This window comes from Phanerochaete carnosa, assembly GCF_000300595.1.
Source record: "Phanerochaete carnosa HHB-10118-sp unplaced genomic scaffold PHACAscaffold_5, whole genome shotgun sequence".
Taxonomy (NCBI): Eukaryota; Fungi; Basidiomycota; class Agaricomycetes; order Polyporales; family Phanerochaetaceae; genus Phanerochaete; species Phanerochaete carnosa.
In genome coordinates, this window is record NW_006767632.1 from 337,054 (window position 1) to 365,038 (window position 27,985).

Below are 27,985 nucleotides of genomic sequence, written 5' to 3' on the forward strand. Positions count from 1 at the left end.
TCAAATCCGACGATCCATATACTTTGTGGCACCGTCGCTTCGGACACGCCGGGAAGAAATCAGTTGTTCAACTGCCTGGCAATGTCAAGGGCGTCCCGGATAAAATCTCGGCACCAACCAGGGATACTCCCTGTGATGGATGCGAATTCGGGAAGTCTCGTCGCGATGCATTTCCTGCGTCTGACAGTCGTGCGGATCATCCCCTCGACTTAATACACATGGATCTTGTCGAATATCCGTCGTTATCACTCGACGGGTACAAGTTTGCCCTTACCACCCTCGACGACTATTCCTCATTTGGTTTAGTCTGGTATCTGAAACGGAAGTCTGATGCCTTCTCTGCCTTCAAGCAATTCGTCGCTTGGGCGGAAACACAGGCCGAGCGCAAGCTCAAGGCTATACGTTCGGACCGTGGGGGGGAGTTTTTAGGCCGCGAATTCGACGATTTCCTAGCAGAACGCGGAATAGAGCGTCAACTATCAGTGGCGCGGACACCACAACAGAACGGCAGAGCAGAACGCTGGCAACAGACCATTCAGAATAAGGCAGAAGCTATGCGACACCACGCTGGCATGACGTCTGGGTTCTGGAAACTAGCATCGGAAACAGCAGTACATATCTACAATCGACAACCTCTGCGCCGTCATCAATGGAAGCCGCCCATCACTAAATGGAACGGCACTGTTCCGGACGTATCGTACTTTCGAGTATGGGGCTGCAAAGTCTACGTCCACACACATAAGGATGCGAGGGTCAATAAGCTACAGCCAAAGGCTAAAGTGATGATCTTCGTCGGGTATGAAATCGGTACAAAGGGTTACCGGTTCTGGGATCCAACTGCCCGGACCATCGTTGTGTCACGCGACGTCACCTTCGATGAGTCTTCCTTCCCCAAGCGAGACGAAAGGCCTCGTGAGCCTGGAACGTCTCAAGATCCACTTCCACCTGTCCTACCCGACCTGCCGAACCCGGACCCAACCAGTCCGGATGACTTCACACCTGATAATCAATCCCCTGACAACGAACATCCACAACCGCGGCAAGACGAACCGCAACAAGAAGATGATGACGAAGTCAACAACGATCCAGCCGATCGTTATGAACAATATCGAAGCCCAACTCCGGAACCATACGAGCATCCGGAGATACCATTTATTCCCGGTCCACCTCCTGGACAACCTCCACCACAGAGAGAACAATATCGTCCTCGTCAGAGCAGACAAGCCGGTCCATCTCGTCAGGCAGCGCCACCTGCTCCTGATATTAGGCAACGATGGAATCTCGAACCACAACCTGTGCCGCATCCGGCCAGACCACAGCGTGAGAATGCAGGCCAACGCCGTGTTCCCGACAACAGCTATGGTGACGTCCCGCCCACAGAAGCATGGCGTCAACAGGAACGAGACATCCAACGTGATCAACGAGAAGAACGAGAAGCACGTGAACAACGTGAAAACTCTCCAATGGAAGTCGACGATCAACTCCGTCGGAATTTATTCCAATGGATATGTCATGCTCACCAGCCTGACCCCACTACGTACCGCGAGGCAATGTCTCGCCCAGATGCGAAACAGTGGGAGATCGCGATGAAAGAGGAACTCAAGTCTCAGGAGGAGAATTCTACATGGATTCTGGTCAACAGACCAAATAACCGGAGAATTGTAAAATGCAAATGGGTTTATGTGATCAAGCCCGACGGCCGCTACAAAGCACGTCTTGTGGCCAAAGGATTCACACAGATAGAGGGGATAGATTTTCAGGAAACCTTCTCTCCCGTCGCACGCTACGAAGCTATACGCTTCTTACTCGCACATGCCGCACTCGAAGATTGGGAAATCGAGGCAATGGATATCAAAACGGCCTTCCTGTATGGTGAGCTCGACGAGGAGATTTATATGGAACAACCAGAAGGTTTTGTGAAGAAAGGACAAGAAAAGATGGTGTGTCGATTGAAGAAGGCTATCTATGGCTTACGCCAAGCCTCACGCACCTGGAACGAGAAGCTACACACTACGCTACTCGAGAATGGATTTAAACGTACGCGCTCAGACGCTGGCGTTTATGTTTATCATCACGACAAAGTCGAAGTTTACCTTATAGTTTACGTCGACGACCTTCTACCAATGGGTCCAAGTTTACCCGAGATCCAACGAGTGAAGAAAGTTCTTGCAGAGAAATTCCAAATGCGAGATCTTGGAGCCGCTAGTACATTCCTTGGAATGCGAATCACTCGTGATAGAAACAACAGGTGTCTGGAGATCGACCAACAGTCGTATACCGAAGGAATCTTATCTCGGTTCCAGATGCACAACTCAAAACCTTGCCGCACACCGCTGCCTGAAGGCATACATCTCGAGAAGGCTGCGGAAACATATACCGCTACCGACGCACTCCGCCATCACTATCAATCCATGATCGGTAGTCTCATCTACTTGATGATTGGTTCACGACCCGACATCGCCTGGGGAGTCACACGACTCTCACAATACATGCAAAACCCTACGTCACAGCACGTGGAAGCCGCGAAACACATCTTCCGGTATCTCCGTCATACCACCGAGTATCGTATCCGATACTCAGGCTCAAATCAGTCCGGTTTGATAGGGTATTCAGACGCAGATTGGGGCGAAAATCGGGACAACCGGCGATCAACAACCGGTTTCGTTTTCTTGATGGCCGATGGAGCAGTCACATGGGCATCTCGGATGCAGAAGACGGTGGCAAGATCTTCGACGGAAGCCGAGTACATGGCACTCTCAGAGGCATGCTCTGAGTTAGCCTGGCTAACGTCACTCCAAAAAGAGTTAGGTTACTTTCCTACTGCACCACCACCTTTGGTAGCAGACAACCAAGGAGGAATCTTTCTCGCAGTCAATCCCGCTCACGACCGAAGGCTCAAGCACGTCGACATTCGATATCACTTCATACGCGAATACGTAGAAGAAAAACGAGTGGATATAGTCTACGTTAGTACGGACGAAATGATCGCCGACACATTGACGAAACCACTTGGTGCAACGAAATTCGAGCGCTTCTGGTCTATGCTAGGCTTGGTCTTCAGTAGATTAGGCAATAACTAGTCGAGTGGGAGTGTCAGAACTGGGCGATTACGTCATTGCCCTGTACGGACTAATGGGGATACATCACATGACCCCCGATTATGTTGTAGTAATACGGACTAGATTACTCATGCTTACTGTACACGCTTACATACAGGTAGTACCATAGGTCCCTTAGCGGTATCAGGAGTCCTGACTCTCATGTATATATACCGGCCTTGTAGCACAGAATACGATAAGAGTTCAGTCGCACTTTAACATTGTGGCGTCGCAGCGGTTCCGGCGCTTCTCTCACGAGGTCTACAAAGCGCACACAATATTGACGGTGGCAATCCAGCTTCTATGAGCATGTGTTTAAAATGCGTTCATTCCCGCCTCGCCTCTAGATTTGTGCGACAGGAAACGTGCGGTTTGAATCCGCTGCATGTGTCTTGTCTCGTTGACTAGAGGTACAGAGACTCGGTCTTCGCAATCCGAGGGCTTGGTTTAGGATCTGTTTTCCCCGCCCGCCCCAAGGAGAAGTTGCCTGCAATCCTGAAAATGGTCGGTATGATCTACAAATCTCCTTCAGAATACATTTTGGCTCCTGTATCTTCGCATGACAATAGAGATCACAAGTGTGGCTGCACCATGTGACTGGTCTCGTGCTCACTCACGGGTCATGAATGTGGCAGTACCACTGACTGTACAGCTTTTGCCACTACGTCGACGGCCTGTTCGTCAGAATCGCTCTCAAGGGTCGCCCTTAGGTTCTTCGAATCTATTAACCACGGGCTGTCCGCGGCGAAGTTCGTCATCGCCTTCAACTTCCACATCAGCTCGTTGAGATGTGAAAGGCTGTCCAGAGACTGCATTCTTTGGGAGATTGCTCGAGTGCAGGCAGTGCAAAGAGCTTAATCATGACGCATCGCGAGAAGAGGTAGGGGTCGTATACTAGGAAAAGGGCAGTCTCAAGGAGCACGAGCTCGACAGATGCATGCGAAAGCTGGAAGATGCCGGCGCAGACTTGAACTTGCTTTATGCGTGTGTTATCTACTCCACCTGTATTAAACTTAGAAAGGCGTTTCGAAACGTGGATGCTTGCATACAGGCACGATCGCTGAGAAAAGATCAAGGTTGGAGTGAAGGCTGAGTCTGATGAACGCCGGAATGGAATGGAACGCCATAATATAGGTGGTATGGAAGAGCGGACGGCGCTATGCGAAATGGGGTCGGAATGGTTGGAAGCAGGGAAGCGCCATCGGGAGAGTGAGCTCTCTACTAGGAGACGCCCCATTCACCGAGATACACAAGACGGCATGCGCAATGTACGGAAGCAATAGCGCGTGACCGGCGAGGTCATACAAGCTTGATGACACTGTTCTGCTGAAAGCCGTGCCGCGCAGAACGAGCTCGAGAATTTCGATGTTCAGAAGGTAATAGGGAACGCTGCCTCGAAGATGGACGCGGCGCGCCAGCCTGGAAAATGCGGTAGCTCGTACATAATCGAGAGAGTAACAAAGGCATGCATCAGGATTGAGACTCAGGGGTTGCAGGGTCCACTGACTGCGCCTAGTCCGCCCGCCGAGTGCAGCTAATTGGGTCTTCAGACAGCCAGATCCCGCCCAGTCGCGCACCAACGCGCGTGGCGAGCCGATCATGACCTCCTCGGCCGCCACGCGAATGACAAGAGTACTGACCATGTATTTCGTCCACCCAGTACGATGTACACGCTTGACCACCTGCGTCTCGATGTACACCTGCTACACATGCTGGCAGTATATCCCCCGCGACGCGGCGGTAATGTTCCTAGGCCGCCCAATTATCTTAGCATCGAAGGACAAAATCCTTGGAATTATCGGCACTTACGGGCCACACGTACCATACTTGATCTTCGCCCGGTTCTGGCTCGCCAGCTTGTACTTGATCTCCATCAGGTTCGGGCTCTCAGCTCAGACTCTCAGCGGAGTATAACAGCGTGAACGGCGACTTGAAGAAGGTGAGAAACTTCGAAGACTTGGCGTACAAGCGAATTTGCAGTCTCACCTATTAGCCTCGATACCCCCATAGTCGCAACAATTGTGGCGCACCTCATTTAAGATACAATTCAGCCTCGACGACACCTCCAGCAGCGGCAGCGTCGACGCATGTCTCGCGACGAGCGAAATAGTCTTCTGCTTCTTGTCCGAGTCCCGCTGCTTCCTCATTCCTGTGCTGACTCGCCCGCAACACGCTGTACTGTGCCATCTGCCTGCCCAATTCACTCAGACGATTACCCAGACTCTGCGCTCAGCCGACAAGCACGAGAGGGTTCGACTGCACGTAGTTCCAGAGCTGGCAACCTTGGTCGAGGATCATGGACATAAATGGTGTACAGTTGTGGGCATCATGAGGCTATCCAATGTCTGCCGGAAGAATGGATCACTTCTGGTAGATTGACGCGGGGATATTGAACGTTCTTGTGAGGACGAATGGGTGCTGTGTGAGAGCAAGCCAAATAGGATCTAATCTTGTGCGTTCATTCAGTGAGGCGGAGAGGTACTAGAAGTGGCGGGAGGACATACCGATGTCGCAGAGATTCCTCCAGCAAGTGTGTATCTCCTTTCGACACTACTTCCTACGCGCTTGGCAACCTCAGATGACTTCCAAAAGGTCAGGCTCCAGCTGGAAAAGAATGCCGCACAGCGTGGGGTCCTGCAAGGTCTACGGTGCGGTCGACAAGGAGCAAAGGGTCGGTATAGTTTGCGATGTGGATCTCAGATTCCATCATAATCCTCACGTGGTGGGGAGTCTGGACTCCGATCACCGCGAAGAACGTACGTGGCCTCACAGTTCCCGCGGTTGCCTCCCCAATGGACGCGGACGCGTGAAGAGACAATCTGTATGTATGGTGCGTCCAGGGTCAGAAAACGTCCTAGGACCAGTTTGCTCATTCTCGTCCTCCGAGTCTTCTTCCTCCTCTCTAAAATCTCCGTTATGTCCTCCATCATCGAGACGCGAGCGGCACCGCTATCACTGGGCCGAAGCTCAAGGAGACCATGGACAGCTCGTCCTTCCGGAATCGAATCCCACGCCTTCACGATCCAGTGCAAGCGCCAGCCGCCCTCGGGCCCGTTCTTCTGAATACACATACACCAAGCCGTGCAAGCACCGCCTGCCTGATATCACATAATTCCCCCGCCGTCGCATCGCCCTTTGGACTGCGACAGCACTCGAAACACCTCCGGGCCCCCGCTGCTACGGTCTGAAGGCTGTCTCGTCTTCGGCCTTCATATTTCGCCACTTGCACAAAGGTTCTCAGCGAGAGTGTGGCAAGACCGCGGCAAAGGCGCGGTTCCTTGTCCATCTTCCCAGCCAGATCGACCCTTTCGAAGCTTTTCTTCGCTTTCATTACTATTGCTTACCTCCGTTGACTGCACGAACGATGGGCTGGCGCAGGACTCAGAGGAAGCTATGGAGCAGGACCAAGAATGCCGCCTACGCTCTGTCGCAGGCTCTCGACATGCTCAATCGCGCCGCCGTCTATCCCCCCGTGCCAGGCTTGCAGGCCGGTATCAGCTGTCCCTTGACATTGTCGGGCATGATCCAGGCGTGTGCTCAGCATGTTCCAATGAGTGCTAATTCTCATCTTCAGGCCAGATCTCGCGCGTGAATACCAGATACATCAGCAAGTTAACCAAGGACATGAAAGATTTGACCGAGACGGTGAACAAGTACACAGAACTCAACGGACAGGATAGATTACCTGAGGTGGAAACAGCGGTCAGCGAGATGCTCTCGTGAGTGTGTTTTTAATGGTATTGCTCGTGAATGCTCATACAGTGCAGATCATGGGATGCAATCAATGACCAGGCTGTGAAGATCGAGTCAGGGCGCAAACCGCTGAGGGTAGTAGATAATACCAAGGATCGTGACGTTAGAAGAGTCGCCGAATTCTTGCGAGATCTATCCCGAACGATCGAGGAGTTCACGGTATGAAACGTCTGTCCTTTACGGGGCAATTTCACAGGACACAGACTGACCCGCGGCCTCCACTAGCTCTTGCTTTCCCGTCTGATAGGTGTGTCTAAGACAGCCATTATCTTGACATATTGCGCGGGCTCACGCTATTCCTCCAGATAGCGAATTGTTTTTTCGCCGTTGGGAGTGGCTTCCCACCGAGCTGCGCAACTACATTTACGACCTCCTGCCGAGCATCAACAGCAAACCCGGTTTCTCAGCACTGTCCCTAGTCTCGCATGCCTGGTGCCGACACTTTCGTCCTCGCCTCTTTGCCTGGCTTACGCTGGATACCGAGGGAGACTGTCGCACACTATACGGCATAGCGCGGTCCCCGCTGTCGGCCTGGCTTGCGGAGCACATCGCCGTCCTGCATTTCCACGAGACTGGCCCTCGTGGCTATCCACTCTGGGCAGCTCTCCTCCGCCTCCTCCCCGCGTGCCGTTCCATCCTGCAAAGGTTCAGTGACAAGCCTGTCCGCGTGTCACTGTCGCACAGCGCAGCTCTGAAGAGCTCGTTGCGGAGCATCACCTCTTTGAAACTCGAAAATTGCAACTTCCCGTCGTTCCCAATCGTGCTCCGCATACTGGGCGACATTACCTGCCTGGAAAAAGTTCTCTTCGGCGGGGTCAGATGGTCGGGTGACCGACTCACAACAGCTGACGCCACGAGCAACGTCTGCACGGGTGCCTTCAGCCGTGTCCGCTCAGTCAAGATGTTTGGCTGCACGAACAACATTGCAGTGCCCGCATGGATCCTGGCCACCGCGAGCACACGACACTCGTTCACCAGACGTCGAATGGCAGGGCCAGCAGTCCCTGCAGAGACATGGGCCCTCATCGAGCTCATTCAGACGTTCTTGGACGACAGCGAGCTCGGGCGTTCAAATTTTTATGTCAATCGGGCAACTGCAGGTGAGCTCGACTGGTTCCTCTACCAGATTTGCTGTACTCACCGGATGGTCCAAGATACTTGCAGCTTTGTTGGTTCTCTGCACCAGGGAATGGAACCGTTCGCATACATGTCAGCCCAGGTTGTCAAGTCTGTACCTTCCGCCTGCAGAAACGAGGCCTGGTCTGTCCGCCAAATCGTCCTCACTGACTCGGCCGAAATCGATTCGAAATCGCACCAGTATTTCCACTCTCGCGATTGGTCCGCGCTCGCTCTCCTTCTGCCCGCATTTCCACAATTGCAACAGTTCCAAGTCCTCTGCGGGGAGAAACATTCAGAAGAGGACTTTCGCGCTCTCTCTGACAAGGTCGCGGGGGCCGTGAACGACCATACGCATCCGCCTGTCACGCTTCAACATGACCGTTACCTGCCAGACGGGACATTCTTGCAGCCGGCGCTGTTTGATCTAACCAAGGCGGATGTGGAGGCAGGGCGAGAGTATGCGGTACGTACTGGGAAGTGGAGTTGATTGACACCTAGCTGAGTAGTCTTTCCGCGCAGACTTGGAGACGGCGACGCGCGGAGGAGATAGATGAGCAGACACGTTTACGCGCTGCACGCGATTCCGACCCCAAGAGCGAAACGGATTGACCGATGGTTACTTCTCATATATCTTGCGTCCCTGTCTATCCTCGTTTGATCATCATTATCAGAAATTCCACGGACCCTTATGTTCCGTCTCGCATTCGTCCTCTTGCAGCTCCCGCACTCGTATGACCTAGTAGATTCAATATTAATGCTATGGACTTACGTTAGTGATGCTCACATGACCCAGATGTATCTGAGTGATGCCTTGCACTGCTGAGTCATAGAAGTGGCCACTGGTGGGTCGATAAGGTAAGATAAACACGTGTCCCGATTCCGCAGCTTGAAATACATCTCGACTTTACTTGTGCAGGACATGTGAAAAGGTCTCACAGCTTTCTCAGCCTGACATGACACGGTGATAATGCAAGACAGCAGCCTACACATTCGAAATCTCGAGTCCTGGCAGCATCTGCGTCACAGCGCCACAGTGGCGGAGCTCGAGAGGCCTAGGCTGTGCACGTAAGATACGCTCACTTTCTCGCATGACGAAACGCACAGTATCTTCTAATTGATCATTCTGTACAGGCTTTGCTGTTATTAATTAAATTGGTCGAGCACAAATCCTCGCTCGTGGACCCGACCACGCCAAATCTTCGGCTGTTGTCTGGCTGCCGCAGCTGAGTAGTTATACACGCTCTACATCACACAAGAGACAAAGCAGAATCTGTACGTGTGCGTGTGAGCACGGCGACTGGTGAAAGAACAAGTCTCGAATCAAGGCTGTTTCCTAAAACTCGGACCGCAGAGAAAACAACTAGTACAGAGAGCTGACCGTGCTATGAGAAGTGAGGGAAGTAAATAGAAAGGTTCGGAAGTAAGAATGCGCTGCAAGGGAGGTAGGGGAGCTGTCTGAGGCTCTCGACAAGAAAGTACACATTCCCCAAGATATACAGGATGACAGATAAAAAATACAGTGTAGTAGACGTGTACCCGGTGAGAATACGCAGCACATGTGGCATATTTTCGCTAGGAGTTTCATAGAGCAGAAAAGCAGTGAGAGAAATGGTGCCGTAGAAGGTGACAGGGAAGGCCACCGCTGCAACGGACGTGATACGCCATAGCGCACGTTCGATGCGCGTCGGGAATGCGGCATCCCAGCCCAATAGATGTGGCAGCACGTATGTGGTGATGAGGGCGAGGAGGATGATCCATTCTCGGAGTGAGGAAAGTACTTCAGCTGTCTGCAGCCCGCCTGTCTTCGTGTAGTGAATCAACCCCTCAGGCTTCCGGAATCCGCCTATTCGCGCTGCTGCGCGTGTGGCGAGCCGCCATCGCAAAATGTCGGTCTTCCCAAGCGTGATCCTACCATCCGGCCTCCGCTCTCGCGCGTGCCACGGACAGTGGGTCTTGCCAAACATGTCGCAATTGTCGGGGTCTGACGCTACCCCGGCCCTGATAGTGAAGGTGTAGGCGTCGACCTGGACGGACTGCGTGGGGAGCATGGTAAATGTCTCCTGCTCGTCGAAGGCGATTTCGCTATCCCCCGCGTGCGCGCAAAAAGCGATCTTGAGATAATCCATCTCAGCAGTGCCCGAGTCATTCGAAAGCCCCATAGCACGTGGAACAATCGGCGTGCCGACCACTTGGAAGTAGGCTGCGAATTCGTGTGCTCTCTTCCCTATGATCACCGTCGGCTTGGGGATGTCCAGTGGCTTCTTCCACCATATGGCGTACACGAAGATCGCTCCGAGTGCGTGCGCAAGTGTCCAGACCTCCAACAAGCTGAGTGGTAGTGCCTGCACGAGGCGTGCAGTGCAGGACACAGCGAAGTAGAGCAGCTGCACAACGAGTAGCGCCTTCGCGAGCCCGCCGGACTTGCTCTGGCACGCGATATCACCCTTCAAGATACCGGGAATTAGGTCAGTGTCGTGCTTCATGAGGAACTGTATCATCCACGGAGCCAAGACCAGTCGCGTCTCTGTCCCGAAGACCGGGGTCGGCGAAGAGTCGAGGACGAAGCCGCCCATGACGGCGTAGTAGCCGTGAGTGAGCGTCCAAGTGTTCTTGCGGACGCAGGACCGAATCGTAACGCTATCAGCGTCAGTCTGTGGAACGATAGAGGCTTAGCGAAGAGGTCTCGTTGGCAGAGCGCGCGAGGCATCACCCACTTTATCGATATCGATTTCCGCTTCTGCACATAGGATGCGTCCGTCTTCTGTCGAGGTGGACGAGTGTATAGATATCTGGTGACAATTAGACGAGCGTGAGTAGGCTTTTGGCGCGTGATACGGTTTCGATGGACTCACCTCACTTCTTCCAACCCAGGCACCGACATATCTCCATAACCTTTCTTGCCAGGTGAGAGCAGCCACCAGCTGTCCCACCAGCAAGTAATCGCCTGCATGCTCTGAGAGCTCCCACGTCTGGCAGAGCTGACTGAAGGCCGTAAAGAGAAGCCAGTCGGGTGCCAGCAGCCCGACGATCAGCCACCGAGCTTTCTCGAGAACGGACGGCTTTCGGCGGTTAGGAGGTATGTAGATGTGGATTGCGCTCCAGACGCAGATGACGAGGGTGGATATGCAGGTGGATATGATTTGCCATGTACCACGAGAGGCAGGAGATGGATACCAGGAGCCTGCAACTGCGGCGGAGGCGTTCTGTGGGGCGAGTGAGTACATGGTGGGTAGGGGAGCAGAAGAGCGGTGGGGAGTGAATCCACTCTTCCGTGAGGCTTATATTGCCTCTGAGGATCCTGGGGCACAGAGGCTTACAAGGCCCAAGCTGTACACTGCGCGCCGACAAGCAGATTGGAGAGTGGCGGAGAGCCCGTAAGTGCATCTCAGACCCTTTCATGTTGCCACTGCCGCACCCATGTATCAGGATCCTAGGGTAAAAAAGCTCGCAAAGTTAGAGTTCTGCACTGGGCCAGGCGACGAGAGAACTTCCTTGTACACAGATTAGATATCGACGCAAAACTAAAAGTACATATTCGCGGGATGTTGGCACTCACAAAAACTTTCGTTTGTAGGGCCATGCAGGCCAATCGTATCCTCTATGAGGCGGACATCCGGAGGCGTATAATGAAAGCGCCGAGGCAGGACGCGACGAGCATTCCGGCGCTTCCTTCCTGAGTCTCAGGATCTCCGAGTCATATGTACCATGTCCTGTGCGATGCGGTACAGACACCAAGGACACCGCCGTACGCGGATATCTCACGCTGTCTCTGTGGCGTTGTAAGCTGAGCCAGATTCTTAACGCACCAGGACAGCCTCCTGCGTCTCTTATAGACATTCCCCGCATCCCGTCTCTCGGATCGTGCTACCTACACTCCGCTACAGACACCGAAGGCAGCATTTAATACCTCAGAATGTGTATCCCGAAGAGACGGTCTTGCTCGACACAACCTCCACTCGGGCCTTATACCTCTGGGGTGCCCCGGGCATGCATTCAATGCGTCCATGCTTACCGGCGCATCCTACCTTACGTTTGCCTTCATTGTTAACGAGAAACCGCAGGTATGTTCTCTGCAGTCCAAGATATTATCGCAGGTCTGTTCTATCCCCACGCGGCACGCCGAGACCAGATGCTGGAGAGCCAAAAGGGACGCTCGATCCTCAACGAGAAGCTAACCCGAAAATCTACGTGAGATACTTTGCGGATCTTACCCAGAGAGTACATTTTAGCGTACCTATGTTACCTGGCGAGGGCGAGAGACCACATCACTCGACTGCGGGTAGATTGCTCAGCTTGAGAATCGAAGCGTGCGGTTCATACGAGAGGTGGAGATGGAGTATAGCCATAGCTTGACTAGCGAGAAGTGATTTCTCGAGAAAAGGAAACTTTGCAATCCGTGCTCTTGAGGAAGCAGAGGCAGGCCCGAGGAAAAATGGCTTTCAACGCTTCGTACACTGAGCTGAACTCTAACATCTTCGGAAACTCTTGCAGCTCGTTCGACGACGACGAAAGAGAGCACAGGAGTGGAACGGTGTTACGATTGCTCTACAGTAGTACAAAAGTGGTGAATAACTTATCTCGCTGTCTATGTGAAGGCTTTACACTTCGTGGGTAAAGCGGGCAACGCAAGCCCTGCGCCCCCTATGCGCAGACCTGTCGCCCCCGCCACCACCTTGGTCATCTTCACGAGAATACGTCGCTCTGACCTTGCTGAACGGCCTCGCCAACGAACTCTCACCACCAGACGGCTCAGGTTTGTCAGCGACAGGTGCGACGGGCTCAGGTATACGTACACGTGCGCTCTGCAATCGCCATGCTCGGCACGTCGTCGCGGAAGCTTAAGGGGATCTCCGACAAGAGTGGGTAATCGAGGACGAGGCTTAGCGTTAGCGGGTCGGGCAGGAGCTTCGGATTCTGCAAGCGCACAAGTCAGTCGAACATTCAAACTCTACGAGTAAGAGGATGACGCACGGCGGATTGTTGTATCACGTTACCCTCCACGAGGTTGGACGGCTTTCTGCAGGCGCGAGCCCGCACTAGACTGTGTTTGCAGAGGGCGATAATAGCCTCCTCAGCCGTCGCCCGAATGGCAAGGGTCTTGACGACCCAGGCTTCGTCTACCCGATACGATGCGCACGCTTGACCACCTATGTTTCGACGTCTGCCTGTCACCCCGGCTCACAAGATACGATGCTCAGTGCAGTCGGGAATTTCCTAAATTACCCGATTATCTTAGCGTCAAAGGCCGAAATCATTAGAATGATCGGTACTTACAGGCTACGCACGCTTTCATCTGCTTCTGGCTCGTCAGACTGCACTTGATCCCCATCAAGTCTTGACCCTCGGTCCATGCCCTCAGTAGCGCATAGCGGCGTCGACGGCGACCTAGAGAAGGTGGGGAAGTTCGAAGACTCGGTGTACAAGTGAACCTGCAGCCGCACACGCTAGCCTCGATACTCCCATAGTCGAAATACCGGTGGCGCACCTCGTTTAGGATGTAATTCAGCTTCAACGGCGCCTCAAATAGCTGCAGCGCCGACTCATCCCTCGCAATGGGTGAAATCGCCTTTTGCTTCTTGTTTGAGGACCGCAGCTTCATGCCCACCCACGACGCGTTGTATTGCCCCTCGCCTGTCGAGCTCGCCTGAATATTCGCCTAGACTCCGCAGCTTTCCAATGGGAGTGAGCTGGCTATATTTGCACGTATTTCTGGGGTGGTGCGGGCGATCAGGGGCCATGAATATGAACGAGGTGGTGTTGCGGGCGTCATTGAGCTGGTCGATGCTCACCAGCCGGGTAGACCATTTTGCAGTGGATTGATACAGGGACGTTACAAAATATCGTGAGGACGAAGGAAGTTTGCGTGAGAGCAATACATTCAGGTCACGATTCGGTGCGTTCACTGTATATTGCTCGGTAAGATGAAGAGGCAATAGAAGTAGCGGAGAGACGTAAGTAGCAAAGATACCCCTAGCGATTGCATGTCTCTTCCTATTAACATCACGCCTCATACTTCGACCCCGAAGAACTTCGGGCTGTGAGGTCCTGTTGGAAGGCAATGCCATTGAATGTGGGGTCTCGCAAGGCCTTCGGCGCGGTCGACAGAGCTTGCAGAGCGCATCCTGGAAATCTCTTAATGACGACGGTTAGGCCGCAGTCGACAAGCCAAAAACGAGCAGCTGATTTTCTGAAACAGAATGCGCATCGACGAGGACGACGTTGACAACGTCGTTGCGGAGACGAAGACGACAGAAATTCGCACCCGTGGAGTGTATGGGCGTCTGCATAATTGCCCCATGGATCTCAGATCCCATCGCTGAAGTACTGAGGAGTTCGGACGTTCACGCGTTCACGACTCAAAACAGCACCGGAACAACCTCTCCACGATGCTCACGACGTCTCCGAGCACAGTTTCTATATTTTCTAACATAATAGGCTTAACAAATCACTATGCCGTCTCAGACATGAAGGCCCGAGTTAGCGGTCGATCTAGACGCTTCCGCCCCTCATCGCGTAGACTCACCTACTAATATCGAATAGACGCAAGATTGGCTCACTAGCGAATGCACTTGGGTCCTAGGTCCTTAGCCAAGATATAGGTCAAGTTGGGACATCTGCTGAGGCCTGGGGCCGAATCAGCTTAAATTTCGTTTCCGGACATGATAGGCCGTGAAATACAGCCGCACACTCACACCACCCTCATCAACTACAAGAAGGCCTATGGAAAGTCAAGTAAAATCTAACGCTTCCGCCGTCGCAGCCATCAACCCGTCGCAGCCATCAACCCGTCGCAGCCATCAACCCGTCGCAGCCATCAACCCGTCGCAGCCATCAACCCGTCGCACCCCGCTTTGCGCCTGCCCTTAAATCTACTCGCATTCGCTTTTCTATTGCACATGCGTGTCGCTAACCTTCTTAGCTTCTCTCAATCCCCGGTGCGGCCTTTCACACGCGACCTGCTACCGTTACAGGTGGCCTGTTTCCCAAACAATCATCACTATTCGTCGTTTGTGGTTCCACATGGTAAGTAAATGTGCAGGATGTCTAAGCGAAGCGTCGCCGCTTTTTTGGCCTGACGTGGCACGGCGATGGCACAGGAAAGCGGCCTTCACGTCCAAAATCCCGAGCTCCGGCTGCATCCGCGCCACAATGGCGAAGCACGAGAGGCCCAGACTGTGTGCGCGCGAGATCACTCAGCCGTACATGAACATCGCCACCTGACCGAGACGAGCAAAAGCACGCACAGAAGCCGGTGTGCTCTCTTTCTCGCATGACGAGCCGCACTAACTGATCACTCTGCACAAATTCTACTGCTATTGATTGAATTGTTCGGATGCGGATTCCCGTTCGTAGACCCGGCCACGCCAAGTCCTCCCGGGCTCTCGCGCTGGCCTGTCAATTGCATGTCCGGAGGTGAGGTCCCTGGCTGATTCGGACTCTCTGTGCCTGGGCCATGCATATGGCGGTCATTCCCACGGATGCGCCTGTGAGCATCACGAGCGAAATAGCGGCTTTATCCTCCTCTGTTCTGTCGATTACGAGATGTCTCGTGAATTTTCTGTACACACCGGGGTGTGCAACATTTCTAACGAGATGGCGCATTTGTCCTCGCGCACGACATCCACCTTCGCAACGGACAGGCCCAGTCGGGTGCGAACAGCCCGATGATCAGCCACCGAGCTTTCTCGGGGAAGGTCCGCATTTGGCGGTTAGGAGGTATGTCGGTGTGGATCGCGCTCCAAACGCAGACAACGAGGGTGAAAATGCAGGTGGATATGATTTTCCATGTGCCACGGGAGGTAGGAGATGGATACCAGGAGCCTGCATGTACGGCGGAGGCGTTCTGTGCGGCGAGTGTGTACATAGTGGGTATGGGAACAGGAGAGCGGCGGGGAGCCTGTATGTGCATCTACCCTTCCGTTATCAAGCTTCAAGCTTTCAAGGCTTATATTGCCACTGCCATATCCATCTATCAGGATCCTAGGACACAGAAGCTGACAAGGCCGAAATTCTACGCTGCGACGATGAAGCTGTCCAGAGAACTTCCTTGTACTTCCTTGTACACAGGTCAGCTGCGCGTCTTGACGTTCAGAGGATGTAGAGGGCGTCCCAGGGACACATTAACGATATTTGTCGCAATCAAGCTTAGTCGGAGCAGCTACATAAAGCGTTGGAATGTCTGAAACGGGATGCTCGGTGTTGATGACGTCGTTGTGGTAGGAAAGCTCGAATATACTGTACGGCCCGGGGCGTCCCGGATAGTTGCGATGTATATCTTAGATCCCATCACTCTTCTCACGTGGAGAGTCTGGACTCTGCAGGACAGCAGCCTCTGCGCGATGCCCACGACGTCCCGGGCACGCTCTCTGCCATGTTGAACGTGATAAAATTTGGAGGTCGGTGGTCGTTGTGGCCGCTTCCCTCATTCTGAAGAGCTGCTCAATATTGAATAGACGCGATGTTGAGCTCGCTGGCAAGTCTACCTAGGTACTCTATTACCAAGATACAGGTCAAACCAGACTTCTCAGGCTGCTGAGGCACTTCCTCGTATACGTGGTTTTGTTTAGTATGTACGCGCACGACTTTACCAGCGCGAGATATCTGAAATCAGTCATAAAGCCGTCTCTTTTCGGGCCGACGTGACACGGCGATAGCACAAGACGGCAGCCTACATGTCCGAAACCCCGAGCTTCGGTAGCACCCGCGCCACAATGACGAAACTCGAGAGGGTCAGGCTGTGTGCGCGTAAGATATCCCAGCCGTGAGTAAACATCTCCGTCTGACCAAGGCAAGCAAAAGCGCGCGCGACTGCTCTTACGCTCTCTTTCCCGTATGACAAAATGCACTGTGCCTTCTAACGGACCACTCTGCGTAGACTTGGCTGTTACCAATAATTAAATGGGTCGGGGACGAATCCCCGCTCGTGGACCCGGCCACGCCAAGCCCCCGCAGGCTCTCCCGCAAGGTCACGGCCTGACCTGACCTGACATGTCAAATACCTGTCCGGAGGTAAGGCCACTGGTTGGTGCCGACACACTGTACCTGTCTCTATTGGCTGGCGTGGGCGGATGATCGGAGATGATCTGCGCGCGGCAGACGATCTCCACCATGTGTCCGCACCATTGCTGTCGAGAACGGACTCAAACGTCGGTAGAGGGTGGCGCGGAGCTGAGCCAAGCTGCAAAGACAGGATGAGAGAGGCCTCGAGCACCTGACATCGCCTCCGCAAAGCGTTCGCGGGCTTTTTCTGCCGGTGCAGGGGCGACACTGGGCTCGACATACAGTATATAAGCCGCACCGTTGCTCATGAGGCTCTCCAGCTCTCAGCCGGCTCACAACTGTTTTCGTCTTCTTCAAACCAGCCTTTTTTTCGCTTTTTCAACCTAAACCCTTCCAACCCTTTACGCACCAGCGATGAAGTTCACGACAATCCTCTCTGCGCTCGCCCTCGGCGCATTCTCTCAGCTCGCCGGCGCCGTTCCCGCGCCTGCGCCCGCCGCACACCACGCCCGCGACGTCTGGGACCCGCACATGACGTACCCGACGGCCGAGACGGTCTGGCAGTCTGGTCAGACCTACACCGTCACCTGGTGAGCAGCGAACGCATGATTTTTCGGGCCGCGGAAGTGCTGATGCGAAGCGCACCAGGGACACCTCGGATGCGCCCGTGAACATCACGAGTGGCGACAGCGGCTTCATCCTCCTCCGCTCTGGCGATTATGAGGGGCCTCGTGAGTGTCCTGTGCGCGTCGAAATTTGAGAGAAATTTTAACCGGGAGGGCGCAGTTGTCCTCGCGTACGGCATCCACCTCCGTGACGGACAGGCCCAGGTGACTGCCCCGGATGTCATCACCGGCAGCGACTACAGCCTGGTCTGTAAGTACCTCGCGTCTTCCGCCGTCTGACATTATCATCGTACTGACCAACGCGCAGTGTTCGGAGACTCGGGCAACTGGGGTCCTGAGTTCACGATTAACGGCCCGATCACGTTTTGAGCACGCACTCTAGCCTATGACTGGCACGAACGGACATGAGACAGACTTCCCTTTGGACTGTAAGTTGTGTGGATTGTTTGTTTGTACTGCATTGCATCGTAGACGCACGTCAATAATCCTTGAAATAAACCTGCGCTTGTTAGTAAGATAGGCCCAGTTCATTTCCCTCTACATCACGTGCTCAAGCGCCGTCACGCTTCGCAGAGGGTACGCCCCGCAAATCTATCTTCTCTTCGTAGCCTCCAGTAGCAAATAAATTTGAGGCATCAAACTCTTAAAAATAGATTTTATACATTATTGATACCTCGATTCTGCGAAGTATTGCTCTTTTTGTCAAGAAGAGAGAGTTACAAGAGTACAACAGCGGGACTGACATAATCAATAAGCTCAGCGACTGTTTCATGAATATTCGTTGCTGGGCTGGGGAAAGCTAGTAACAAACTCAGTAACACGATAAGAACGCCTAAGCACAACATAGAATATAGACTCATTTCTCTGGAATACATTTCTTACGCATTAATCACTATTACCGTTCGCCTTCCCAACCTCCAACCTCCTATCGAGCGAATGATGTACGTGTTTGGAGCTTAAATTATCTTATCCGGCCAATCGTATGATTGTCACGCTGTGGCGGGACTAGAGGGAAATGAACTGGGTCTATCTTATAACGTTCATGAAATACTCGGTTGTTATTTAGTTGTCGCAGCTGTGTCATTATACAGCCCTACATCGCAGAAGAGAGAGCAGTATCTACATGAAAGCCTGCATATAAGCACGGCGACTGATTCATGAACAATTCTCGAATCCAGGCTGTTTGTTAGAAGCCGGAGTGCGAAGAAATATAGCAGGTAATACAGAACAGCAGATTGCACTACGAGAAATGAGGCAAGTAGACCGAAAACTTTGGTATCTTGGTTGCGCTGTCAGGAATGCGGGAGAGTTGCCTGGGGCTCTCGAAAAGAAAATACCCGTTCGTCAAGGTGCACAGGATGATAGATGAGATGGTCAGTTTAAGAGTCGTGTAACCGAAGAGAATATAGAGCATGTATAGTATCGTTTCTCTAGGAGCTGTATTGGGCAGAACGTCCCCCCTCCCCAGAACTTGAACAGCGATGACGTAAATAGCAGTACTAGGGAAGGCCACCACCACAATATTGGACGCATCATGCCACAGTGCATGTTCGATGGGTGTCGGGAAGGTGGCATTCCAGCCGTCTCTCACGATTTCTCTGGTTTCAAGAGCAGTCAAAGCTGAACGTAGCTCTGGGCCGGCGCACAAAGCCTGACCAGTGTGGTAACGGCGCTTATCTCCCGAGCCGCGGAACTTTGTCGACTAAGGACCGTCGGCGTGCAATGCTATACCAGAGGACGATGGACCCGACTACGCCGTGAGAAAAAGGGTTCGGACATACACTGTCCTTCCATGTGAGTGGCCCATATGACCAGAGGCCGTCAAGGTTAGAGAGTTCTGCTCCGCGCCTAAAGCCGATGAGACTGGACAGAGAACTTCCTAGCGCGCAGATTAGACGACGTAGGAACAACAATGGGATGCTGCCATCTTATCCATAATCCCTCTCATTGTAGAGGGCCAAAGTTGAGGTTAAACATCTCCACGTAGTGAGCCTGAGGATCAGATACCAGCGAACATGGAGGGACACGGAGGAGTCAATCCGAAGATAGTCGACACGACGCACCGCAGGAACCTCCCCCAGCAGACATTTTGGCGTACCGAAGACAAAGAATACTGTGTCAAAAATCTTCCGAGTCTACAGGATAAATACGGAGAATGATTTATTGAGCTCTTGGTGTAAAGCTCTACACTTCGTCAGCAAAACGTACAACACGGGCCCTGCGCATCTTATGGCCAGACTCGCCCTCATTTTCATTGTCATCGCCATCCACTCGAGCACGCTTCGGTCTGATCTTGATGACCAACTTCGGCGACTTATCCTCGCTGCCAGGCCGTTCAGGCTCATCAGCGACAAGGTCAACGGGCTCAGGTGTGTGTGGGCGCTCTATGGTCGACAAGCTCGGCGCGTCATCGTGGATGGGTACCTCCGGTAGAAGCGGGTAGTCAAGGACCAGACTCGGCGGCGACGGATCGGGAAGGAACTTCGGATTCTGCGTGCGCGCAAGTCAGTCAGAAGTCCAAGCCCAACAAGTAAGGGATGACGTACGGCAATAAACTCTCGCATCACATTGTCCTCCGCAATGTTAGGCAGCTTTCCCCCTGCAGCTCCGAGCCCGCGCTTGAGCGCATCGCGGCGAGAGACCATGGCCTCCTCGGCCGTACCTCGGATGGCCACAGTCTTGACGGACACGGGTTTCGTCTGCCCGATACGGTGTACACGCTTGATAGCCTGCGTCTCGACATCCGCCTGCCACACAGGCTCGCAGAATATGATGCGTGACGCGGTGATAATGTTCCTGTGTTTGGTTAAGCCTCAGCGCCGAAAGCCAGGATCGTCGGGATAGCCAGTACTTACAGGCCACGCGCACCATGCTTGAGCTCCATCAGAAACACACGATATGTGTCTGACGACTCGAACGTCAGAACGTCCTGCTCGACTTCCTTCACTGGCTTCTGGCTCGTCAGCTTGTATCGGATCCCCATCAGGTTCAGGCCCTCGGCGACGTATAGCAGCGTCAATGGCGACTTGGAGAAGATGAGGAACTTCGAAAACTCGGCGTACAAGCGAACCTGCAGCCACTCCTGTTAGCCTCAGTGCCGTCCTGCTCGAAACGAACGTCACGCACATCGTTCAGGATGTAATTCAGCTTTGACGACGCCGAATTGCCCACACGTACGCTCGCGAGCGGCGACTCGCTCAGCAATGCAGTGCCTGTCGGCTCGTCCCAAACTGTGTGGAACTCCTCCTTATACCGCTGCTGCGCCTCGAGCAGCCGCAGCGCCGACTCATGTCTCGCGACCGGCGTCGTTGGCCTCTGCTTCTTGTCCGAGTCCCGCAGCTTCCTCATCCCTTTGTTGACCTTCGCCCGCGACGCGTTGAACTGTACCCTCCGACTCTCGAGCTCGGTGAGATGCTCTCCCAGACTCTGTAGCCGACTGACTGGTGCGAGCGGGTTCGACTGCACGTAATTCCGGAGCGGGCGCAGCCGGTCAGGAGTCATGAACATGAACGGCGTGGTGTTGTGGACGTCGGTGATCTGATCGATGTCCGCTGGTAGGATAGACCACTTGTCGTAGATTGGTGCAGGCATGTTGTACACTCTCGTGAAGACGTAAGGGTGTTGCATGAGAGCGCGCCAGACAGGATCCGATCCTGTACGTTCGCTGTGTATTACTCTGTAAGTAGAGAGACATAAAAGTAACGAAGGGACGTACAGGCGCCGTAGGGACTCGTCCAACAAACGTATGTCGCCTTCTGACACGATACCACGTGCCTTGGCAACCTCGAGAAATTTCGGACCCATCGCGATTTCTTCGTCCATCTTGAACGTGTCCTCGTCCATATGCCAGAACATCGCCCTAACATCGGCCTTATTCAGTACACGCAGTATCGAAACATAAGCAAGTCGTACTGAGATATATTCTCTATTGTCTGCTGCAAAGCCGCAGCATTTCTCGGATGCAGAATCCAGTCCTGCCCATCGTTCAGACGAAGTGGATACTAGAGACACTGCTATGAAACTCACCGCCCCCTCGCGCTCAGACGTCACAGCGTTGATCGCGATTGACGCCTGCAGGACGTTATACGTCTTCACCCCCATCGGCTCCAGATCGAGGAGCACCGTCTCTTGGTCCAGCATCGGCAACAGCACCTCTTTCTCGATGTCCTCGATGCGGTGACGAATCATCGTGCTCGCCATCACCTGTGTTAGGACCTGGATTGCCCCGGGCCTGGCGCCCGCGGGGTCCATGAGCGGCGCGACGACGCAAGACGAGAACAGCTTCGCATCCGCGGCGAAACGTGGAATCCGGAGGAAAGACGAGATCATCGCCCCGAGCTTGTTTAAGTCACCCCGGTCGTTTTTGCTCCAGGCGCGTATGAAGGTATGTGGTGGCTTGCCATCGAAGGCGGCCGGCGCGGAACTTGGGGCGGCCTGTGGTGAATGCTCGAGTGATGCAGAAGATGGATCGGTGGAGTTCCCTGAGTCGCTATCGGACAGGCCCTCTTGTGCCTCCATGACGCGCTGCCTGTAGTCTGCAGATGCGAGTTCCTCGTTTTCCGCTTCTTCATCGTCGTCCGCCGGGTACATAAGCTCGCTTCCGGCTCCAAAATGCAGTCCCATGAGATTGGCTGGGACAGCGCTGTAAACTTGAAACGGATTACGATGTCAGACGAACACTTACTTGTAGGTGTGCCAGTGACGATCCACTTGCTCTCAACGGAAAGTTGTTCAAGACATGCCGCGAGAGCGGTCGTCGTGTCGCTTAGGTTGTTCCCCTCATCGACAATCAGGCGCTTCCATCGCATCTGAATGAGTGGTGACACATCGTCGGGCGGTTTGCACCGACAGTAAGGAACTCGAACAGGCCAGTTCTCTCGTGTTTGGCAATCACAGGATTTCAGTGAGTGGAGTTTCTGCAATTTATGCCTGTTCATCTTACTTGCTTCATGGGATAAACCTGGAGTAGCGTTAGCAGATGCCTAGACCTCAAGTCAGAGCAAACTCACGAGAGTGCGTCATAAGAATGATCTGAGCGTGAATTAGTAATGAAAAAGTAGCTTCAGGAAAGGCACTCACATCGTAAAGCGCCAGCTTCTTCGCAGAAGGCAGGCTATTGTTATCTACCATCATGTACGTCCTCAGCGTCGAGTCACAGTGCTTGTTGATCTCGTTGAACCATTGGTTGAGCAGGTTCGGAGGCACAACGACTAGCGTCGCGCTGGACAGGAACATGATTCTGGGACCGCTATCCCCGTGAGCTTTACGACTGGTGCGAAGGGTCTCGATTGGCTCGTCCTCGTAGTGGTGGTAGAAGGGCGTATTGGCCTTGTAAGCCTTCCAGAGCCTCGAGAACCTTAGTACGTCCTCGTATTCGCGGACACCGGTGCTCAGTGGGTCTGTCGAGCAGATATGTAATAGGTGCTCGATGAGCGATGGAACGCGTGGTGTGTCTACTGCGTCGATTTTCTGGCGCCGGCGCGCCGGCGACCGCTTCGCGCACTTCTCTCTGGCGTCCGCGTATGTCTGAGACGGGAAATGACGAAGGGCCAGTGGCGTTAGAACTGGTCGAGGATCCAGATAGGACTCTTCGGGTGCAGGGAGCTGATCAAGTGTCGCCAGAATCAACGCTAACGACATGACGGTCTTCCCAGTACCAAGTTCTTCACATAGTATGCCGCCGCGCGTCTGAGCCACGGTCGGACATTCGCGTAATAGCTCCATTGTAGCTGGCTGAATGTAGCAAACACTGTTGTCTAGGCCATAAACTGGAACGTACAGTGGATCTGGGATGACTCCTGGCTGAAGCTCGCGCTGGATCATTGCCGCCACAGACCGGCGCTGATATGCGTACAGCGAGCTCTTCAGGCCACGTATGGCTGCGCCACCCAGGATCTCGCGGGCCTGCGGATGGGCAGATGATTCATCTTCAGGGATCACAGGTGATGGCAGTGTATTATAGAGCTCTGCAAGGGTCCGGTTGTCCTAGACGCAGGTCAGACCAGAGCAATGTGGCGATAAATTTCGGGCGTACTGCAGTATTGTCAAAAAACATAGACGATGGCCCTTGCTCCTCCATCTCCCCTTCCCATAAGGAATGAATCCTGGACAACTTTAGCAGCAGAGTCCGCAAATACTTGCGAGCCGGAGCAAGGACCGCAGTTTCATCCCGCTGGCGAAGTCTTCCTTCGACATTCGCGAGGTCATGTGGTATCAAATAAACCCGGATGTAGAGCCTCGAGGAACCAGAAGGCGCGCAAATCCGACACGTCGCGGCAATGAATTTATGAGTAATGAGAAAATCCAGCAGTCGTGTGAACTGCTCGTCCTCCGCCTGTAGGAGGCTTGCGAGGTGCCCGTTCCCGGGGTAGTGATGCCAGACGTCAGGGTGAAGATGTTCAGAGCACGTAATCCCGTTCGACTTGAGACTCAAATGCAAGGCCCCTGCTGGAAGGGAGTGCTGCAAAGCGTAGGGTCCCACAAGGTCTGCGGCGCGTTCGACGAGGTCCAGAGGGTGTAGAGAGCATTCCACAGACATCTTGACGACGGCCGGGCTGCACTAAAGCTCAATATGAGCAGCTGGACACTTGGAAAAGTATGCACATTGACCGAATACGTCGTGGTAGTGGGGAGGAACTTGGGACGACGGGGAACCCGCGGTCAATACGCGGGCGCTGCGTCAATTGCAGTGCGGATCTCAGATCCGATCACTTTCCCACAACGGAGAGTCTGGAGACAAGGCACCCGACAAGACAGCACACCGAACAACGTCTCCACGACGTTCACCACGTCTCCGGGCACACTTTCTACAACGCCGAGCATGATAGACCTCACCTATGACTATGCTATCTCTGACATGAAAAACCAGTTGTCCAAGCTGCAGACCGTGCAGGAGCGTGAAGGTCAGTGGTTGATGTGGCCGCTTTCCTCACCGCGTAGGCTGATCCAACATCGGATAGACGCGATAGTGAGCTTGCTATCGAGCCTGCCTAGGTCTTCTATAGCCAAGATACAGGTCAGATTAGGACCTCTTTTAAGGCTCGACATTCTTGGGGTACGTTCCTGGAGATGCATGCAAGGTCGTGTGCGCTGAAGGTGATGATTCACAGCTACTTCCCGATGAAGTCGCGTTGCAGATCTTCTCATATCTCCCTTGGGAGACTCTGGTTACGTGCACTCTGGTGAGCAGGAGATGGGGGACCCTCGCAAACGATGGCAGTCTGTGGCGCCGTCACTGCCAGGAGAAGAAGTGGGAATGGCGAAGCTGCGTGGGGTCTCAAACAGACGGCCGGGCGCCGTCAACATACGGAGACTCAGACGATGAGGGCATGGGCGACGAAGAAGACGAGCTGGTCGAACAGATGCTGCTGGACGATTCTGGCTTCTCTTCCATGGCAATGGAGGCCACACAGGCCTCGACATCTAACTCACATGTGGTCAAAGCGCTGTTAACCCAGATCCAACCTGCCCGCAGACCGATACTTCTACCATGGCATATGCCGATCCAACATCATCCGCCGGCGCCATCGAAGCCAGACTACGAGCTACTTTTCGCCACGCACATGCGTCTGAAGAACCGCTTCTACTTGGGTTCATACAATCTCTCAACGCTACAGACGCGGGGTGCGCCAAACGGTCACTCTAATACCATCTACTGCCTCCAGCTCTACACTTATTCCGACACCGGCATCCAAGTTCTATTCACAGGTTCAAAGGATCGAAGCATTCGCGAGTGGGACATCGCTGGGGGAGGACTCCGGCGCGTCATCGAAGGCGTGCACGAGGGCAGTGTGCTCAGTATATGCGCATACAACGGCCTTCTTGTCAGTGGGGGAAGCGACAGGAGGGTCGTCGTCTGGGATCTTTCGACCGGCGATCCTGTTCGCATCCTTCGAGACCACACGGACAGCGTGCTCTGCGTACGCTTCAATGATCGCCGGCTTGTGTCCTGTTCGAAGGATCGCACCATCAGGACGTACTTGTTGCCCGACTTCAGGCGTCAGTTCCGCATGGAAGATCACCGTGCTGCCGTCAACGCCATATCCGTGTCTGGTGACTACATCGTCTCGGGCTCCGGCGACAGATCCATGAAGATTTGGAGCGCAGACACCGGTGAGCTTATCAAGACATTTGAAAATCACCATGGACGAGGGTACGCCTGCCCCGTGTGGTAGCTATACGCTATACTAACCGTCCTGTAGACTCGCAGCCATTGACTTCCAAGCACCTTACGTGCTCTCTGGGTCCTCCGACAAGCACCTCCGTCTCGTCGACATCTCCACCGGCCGCGGATGGTCAACATCGCCAGACATGGATGAATCCGTCGTTTCTCAAACTGCTGCGGGTGATCCTTGCCCCGCCTGTGGAGGTGTCGCCAAACCAGGGGCTCCGCGTGTTCCCCAGAAGACACACGAGGATCTCGTGCGGAGCGTCGTGCTCAACTCGGACTTCGTCATTAGCGGAAGCTATGACCATACGGTCAAAGTTTGGGACCGCAGTACTGGCGCGCTCGTCGCTGATCTTGCTGGCGGTCACACAGGACGTATTTTCTGTGTAGGCTTTGACCATTCGAAGGTATGTTTCATGTTATGGAGGGCTGTTGCTTGAAACTGAGACTTTGTATCCCGTTCAGATTGTCTCTTGCGGTGAAGATCAGGTACGCTTATGGCTGCACTGCGGCGATAAGCCTAGTACTGATCGACGGCCCTCCTTTACAGCGAATCTGCGTATGGGATTTTTCCCATGGAATCGACACCTCCTTCGTGAAGCTGCAATAAGCACATCCACATTTAATCTCACCTATTTCCGTGCATACATAGGATCTTTCGCACATCTCGCTTTGTCGCGGACTAGGCATCATCACTGCATAGGTTATCATAGAATTTCATGTACACTTCTACGTGTATACAGTATTTGCATCCAGTAATGGATGCTACTCGGCGGTACCGGGGCATATCCTACTTGCCAGCCGAGTCACCCCGGTGGGCCTCGAAACATCGTCACTGGAGGCGCTGACAGGATCAGTGGATGAGGATGCTAGGGATAAATTAAATTAACTTGAGAAAAAAGCAAATCAGTACGACCAGGCCAAGGGCAACATGGCAGCTGTACATGCAGAAGATGAAAGTCCAAAATGCGAAACACTAAATAAATATTTGAATGAAGATCGGGGACGGACTTCTCAGAAGAGCGTCCGCAAGGTAAGGATTGCGAGTTCGTGAAGTCCGTCACAGATTAAGGCGTCTGCGCAGTGTGTCTGATTAGGGAGATTTAAGGCGTTGTTCATCGTCGTAACTTGTTTCGTGTGCTGATGCGCGTATCGTCATCAAACGGGAGACGCAGGAGTCTAGCGATGGAACGCGGTCTGGAGGACCGAGTTCCGCTTCGTGCGCGGCGGCTGCTGTGCAACGGGGACCTCTTGGAGACAGAAGCGCGGAACGACGCCACGCTCCTCGTCCGACCCGACCATGCGCTGGACGAGACACCACTCGTCCTCGTATTCATCGTGCATGCGGAGCGGCTCGCCGACGGCGATGTGCAGCTCGTCGGGCAGCGACGGCACGTACGTGCTCACGACGACCATAAGCCGCGGGAGGTCCTTCTTGCCCGCGCCGGCGAGCTTCGACGCCGAGGCGAGGCTCTTGAACATCGGCGAGTCGGGGCCCATTGACACACCGCGCACGGGGCTCTGCAGCGGCGACGCGGCGTCGCCGGACTTGAGCATTTGCATCGTCACGTTCACGTGCGGCGTCATGCGTCGTGCCTCCTTCTCATCCTTGTCGGCGAAGCGCACAGTGACTAGCGGCGCGGGGGTCTGCATTGTGTGCGCCGTCGGCGGGGTACTCTTCAGGGGGAGCGGCGCAGGGCGCAAGTTGAACGGCTTGAAGAAGCGGGTCGGGCCTTTCGTAACGGTCTTGTCAAGCGAGTGCGCGGAAGCGGGCAGTGCGATGCGCTGCCACTTGTAAGTTTTAAGCTCACGATCAGCTTTGTCGTCGGTGTCGAGGGCTGGGGCGGATGACTCCTTGGCAATAGCCTCTTTCGGGACGTAGCCTCCGAGGCTCTGGGACGCAGCACGGGTCTTGGTCCTGCGCCACTTGCCGACCCTCCACGCAACAATGCCTGAGGAATGCGTCCAGTGTCAACGAGGGTAGCTTAGCAGTGACAAAGTACAACTGACCAAGCACTACCACACCCAAAAGTACAACGATAGCGGCTAAAGCCTTGGTGGAAGCCGGCATATGTTTCGTAGCAGCCTCCGTGTTCTCCCTCTGCTCCAGCGCACTATTGTGCACGTTGATGACGGCCATAACGGAGTAGAAAAGACACAGGCGTAAACGAGAAGAAACGAGAGGAAAAAGGGAGGGACAAGGTCCCTGGAAGAACGAACGA

At 53.9% G+C, this 27,985-nt stretch overlaps 7 protein-coding genes across 7 annotated transcripts; 3 read left to right on the top strand and 4 right to left on the bottom strand.

Moving 5' to 3' along the window:
* The first annotated feature begins 6,423 nt into the window (after positions 1–6,423).
* On the top strand, positions 6,424–8,760 carry PHACADRAFT_255319 (uncharacterized protein). Its single transcript, XM_007395302.1, has 7 exons — positions 6,424–6,627; positions 6,678–6,817; positions 6,866–7,019; positions 7,077–7,098; positions 7,157–7,951; positions 8,006–8,433; positions 8,490–8,760. Exons 5-7 carry the CDS (start codon positions 7,753–7,755, stop codon positions 8,577–8,579), a joined length of 717 nt encoding a protein of 238 aa, XP_007395364.1. The 5' UTR covers positions 6,424–6,627; positions 6,678–6,817; positions 6,866–7,019; positions 7,077–7,098; positions 7,157–7,752; the 3' UTR covers positions 8,580–8,760.
* A 316-nt stretch (positions 8,761–9,076) lies between these two features.
* PHACADRAFT_208547 (uncharacterized protein) lies at positions 9,077–11,544 on the bottom strand. Its single transcript, XM_007395303.1, has 3 exons — positions 10,823–11,544; positions 10,685–10,759; positions 9,077–10,621 (listed from the first exon to the last, which is right to left on the bottom strand). The coding sequence occupies exons 1-3, from the start codon at positions 11,192–11,194 to the stop codon at positions 9,353–9,355; spliced, it is 1,716 nt and encodes a 571-aa protein (XP_007395365.1). The 5' UTR covers positions 11,195–11,544; the 3' UTR covers positions 9,077–9,352.
* Positions 11,545–13,498: 1,954 nt separating this feature from the next.
* On the bottom strand, positions 13,499–14,203 carry PHACADRAFT_255325 (uncharacterized protein). Its single transcript, XM_007395304.1, has one exon. The coding sequence runs from the start codon at positions 14,033–14,035 to the stop codon at positions 13,511–13,513; it is 525 nt and encodes a 174-aa protein (XP_007395366.1). The 5' UTR covers positions 14,036–14,203; the 3' UTR covers positions 13,499–13,510.
* Positions 14,204–17,326: 3,123 nt separating this feature from the next.
* On the top strand, positions 17,327–17,965 carry PHACADRAFT_142854 (uncharacterized protein; the record flags this gene model as incomplete). Its single annotated transcript, XM_007395305.1, has 4 exons — positions 17,327–17,560; positions 17,619–17,701; positions 17,757–17,846; positions 17,904–17,965. The coding sequence occupies exons 1-4, from the start codon at positions 17,385–17,387 to the stop codon at positions 17,963–17,965; spliced, it is 411 nt and encodes a 136-aa protein (XP_007395367.1). The 5' UTR covers positions 17,327–17,384.
* A 1,561-nt stretch (positions 17,966–19,526) lies between these two features.
* On the bottom strand, positions 19,527–24,244 carry PHACADRAFT_142857 (uncharacterized protein). The gene is made up of 11 exons (XM_007395306.1): positions 23,631–24,244; positions 22,676–23,581; positions 22,606–22,627; positions 22,281–22,556; positions 21,623–22,227; positions 21,509–21,570; positions 21,312–21,455; positions 20,723–21,260; positions 20,452–20,666; positions 20,143–20,392; positions 19,527–20,086 (listed from the first exon to the last, which is right to left on the bottom strand). Exons 1-11 carry the CDS (start codon positions 24,132–24,134, stop codon positions 19,781–19,783), a joined length of 3,828 nt encoding a protein of 1,275 aa, XP_007395368.1. The 5' UTR covers positions 24,135–24,244; the 3' UTR covers positions 19,527–19,780.
* Positions 24,245–24,425: 181 nt separating this feature from the next.
* On the top strand, positions 24,426–26,595 carry PHACADRAFT_255327 (uncharacterized protein). Its single transcript, XM_007395307.1, has 6 exons — positions 24,426–24,498; positions 24,556–24,650; positions 24,706–25,748; positions 25,798–26,170; positions 26,229–26,252; positions 26,314–26,595. Exons 1-6 carry the CDS (start codon positions 24,453–24,455, stop codon positions 26,371–26,373), a joined length of 1,641 nt encoding a protein of 546 aa, XP_007395369.1. The 5' UTR covers positions 24,426–24,452; the 3' UTR covers positions 26,374–26,595.
* Positions 26,596–26,629: 34 nt separating this feature from the next.
* On the bottom strand, positions 26,630–27,981 carry PHACADRAFT_183876 (uncharacterized protein). Its single transcript, XM_007395308.1, has 2 exons — positions 27,774–27,981; positions 26,630–27,715 (listed from the first exon to the last, which is right to left on the bottom strand). Exons 1-2 carry the CDS (start codon positions 27,901–27,903, stop codon positions 26,943–26,945), a joined length of 903 nt encoding a protein of 300 aa, XP_007395370.1. The 5' UTR covers positions 27,904–27,981; the 3' UTR covers positions 26,630–26,942.
* Between the last annotated feature and the right edge of the window lie 4 nt (positions 27,982–27,985).

Coding starts and splice junctions, on each gene's coding strand:
- PHACADRAFT_183876 (XM_007395308.1), bottom strand. CDS start 27,903: ATGGCCGTCATCAACGTGCACAATAGTGCGCTGGAGCAGAGGGAGAAC. Junction 27,716..27,773: donor TTTGGGTGTGGTAGTGCTTG/GTCAGTTGTACT, acceptor CGCATTCCTCAG/GCATTGTTGCGTGGAGGGTC.
- PHACADRAFT_255325 (XM_007395304.1), bottom strand. CDS start 14,035: ATGGCATTGCCTTCCAACAGGACCTCACAGCCCGAAGTTCTTCGGGGT.
- PHACADRAFT_208547 (XM_007395303.1), bottom strand. CDS start 11,194: ATGTACTCACTCGCCCCACAGAACGCCTCCGCCGCAGTTGCAGGCTCC. Junction 10,760..10,822: donor CCTGGGTTGGAAGAAGTGAG/GTGAGTCCATCG, acceptor AATTGTCACCAG/ATATCTATACACTCGTCCAC. Junction 10,622..10,684: donor CGGAAATCGATATCGATAAA/GTGGGTGATGCC, acceptor ATCGTTCCACAG/ACTGACGCTGATAGCGTTAC.
- PHACADRAFT_255327 (XM_007395307.1), top strand. CDS start 24,453: ATGAAAAACCAGTTGTCCAAGCTGCAGACCGTGCAGGAGCGTGAAG. Junction 24,499..24,555: donor GACCGTGCAGGAGCGTGAAG/GTCAGTGGTTGA, acceptor AACATCGGATAG/ACGCGATAGTGAGCTTGCTA. Junction 25,749..25,797: donor GAAAATCACCATGGACGAGG/GTACGCCTGCCC, acceptor ACCGTCCTGTAG/ACTCGCAGCCATTGACTTCC.
- PHACADRAFT_142857 (XM_007395306.1), bottom strand. CDS start 24,134: ATGTCTGTGGAATGCTCTCTACACCCTCTGGACCTCGTCGAACGCGCC. Junction 21,456..21,508: donor ACAATAGAGAATATATCTCA/GTACGACTTGCT, acceptor GGCCGATGTTAG/GGCGATGTTCTGGCATATGG. Junction 21,261..21,311: donor GACGAGTCCCTACGGCGCCT/GTACGTCCCTTC, acceptor AGTAATACACAG/CGAACGTACAGGATCGGATC.
- PHACADRAFT_255319 (XM_007395302.1), top strand. CDS start 7,753: ATGTTTGGCTGCACGAACAACATTGCAGTGCCCGCATGGATCCTGGCC. Junction 7,952..8,005: donor TGTCAATCGGGCAACTGCAG/GTGAGCTCGACT, acceptor GGATGGTCCAAG/ATACTTGCAGCTTTGTTGGT. Junction 8,434..8,489: donor AGGCAGGGCGAGAGTATGCG/GTACGTACTGGG, acceptor CTTTCCGCGCAG/ACTTGGAGACGGCGACGCGC.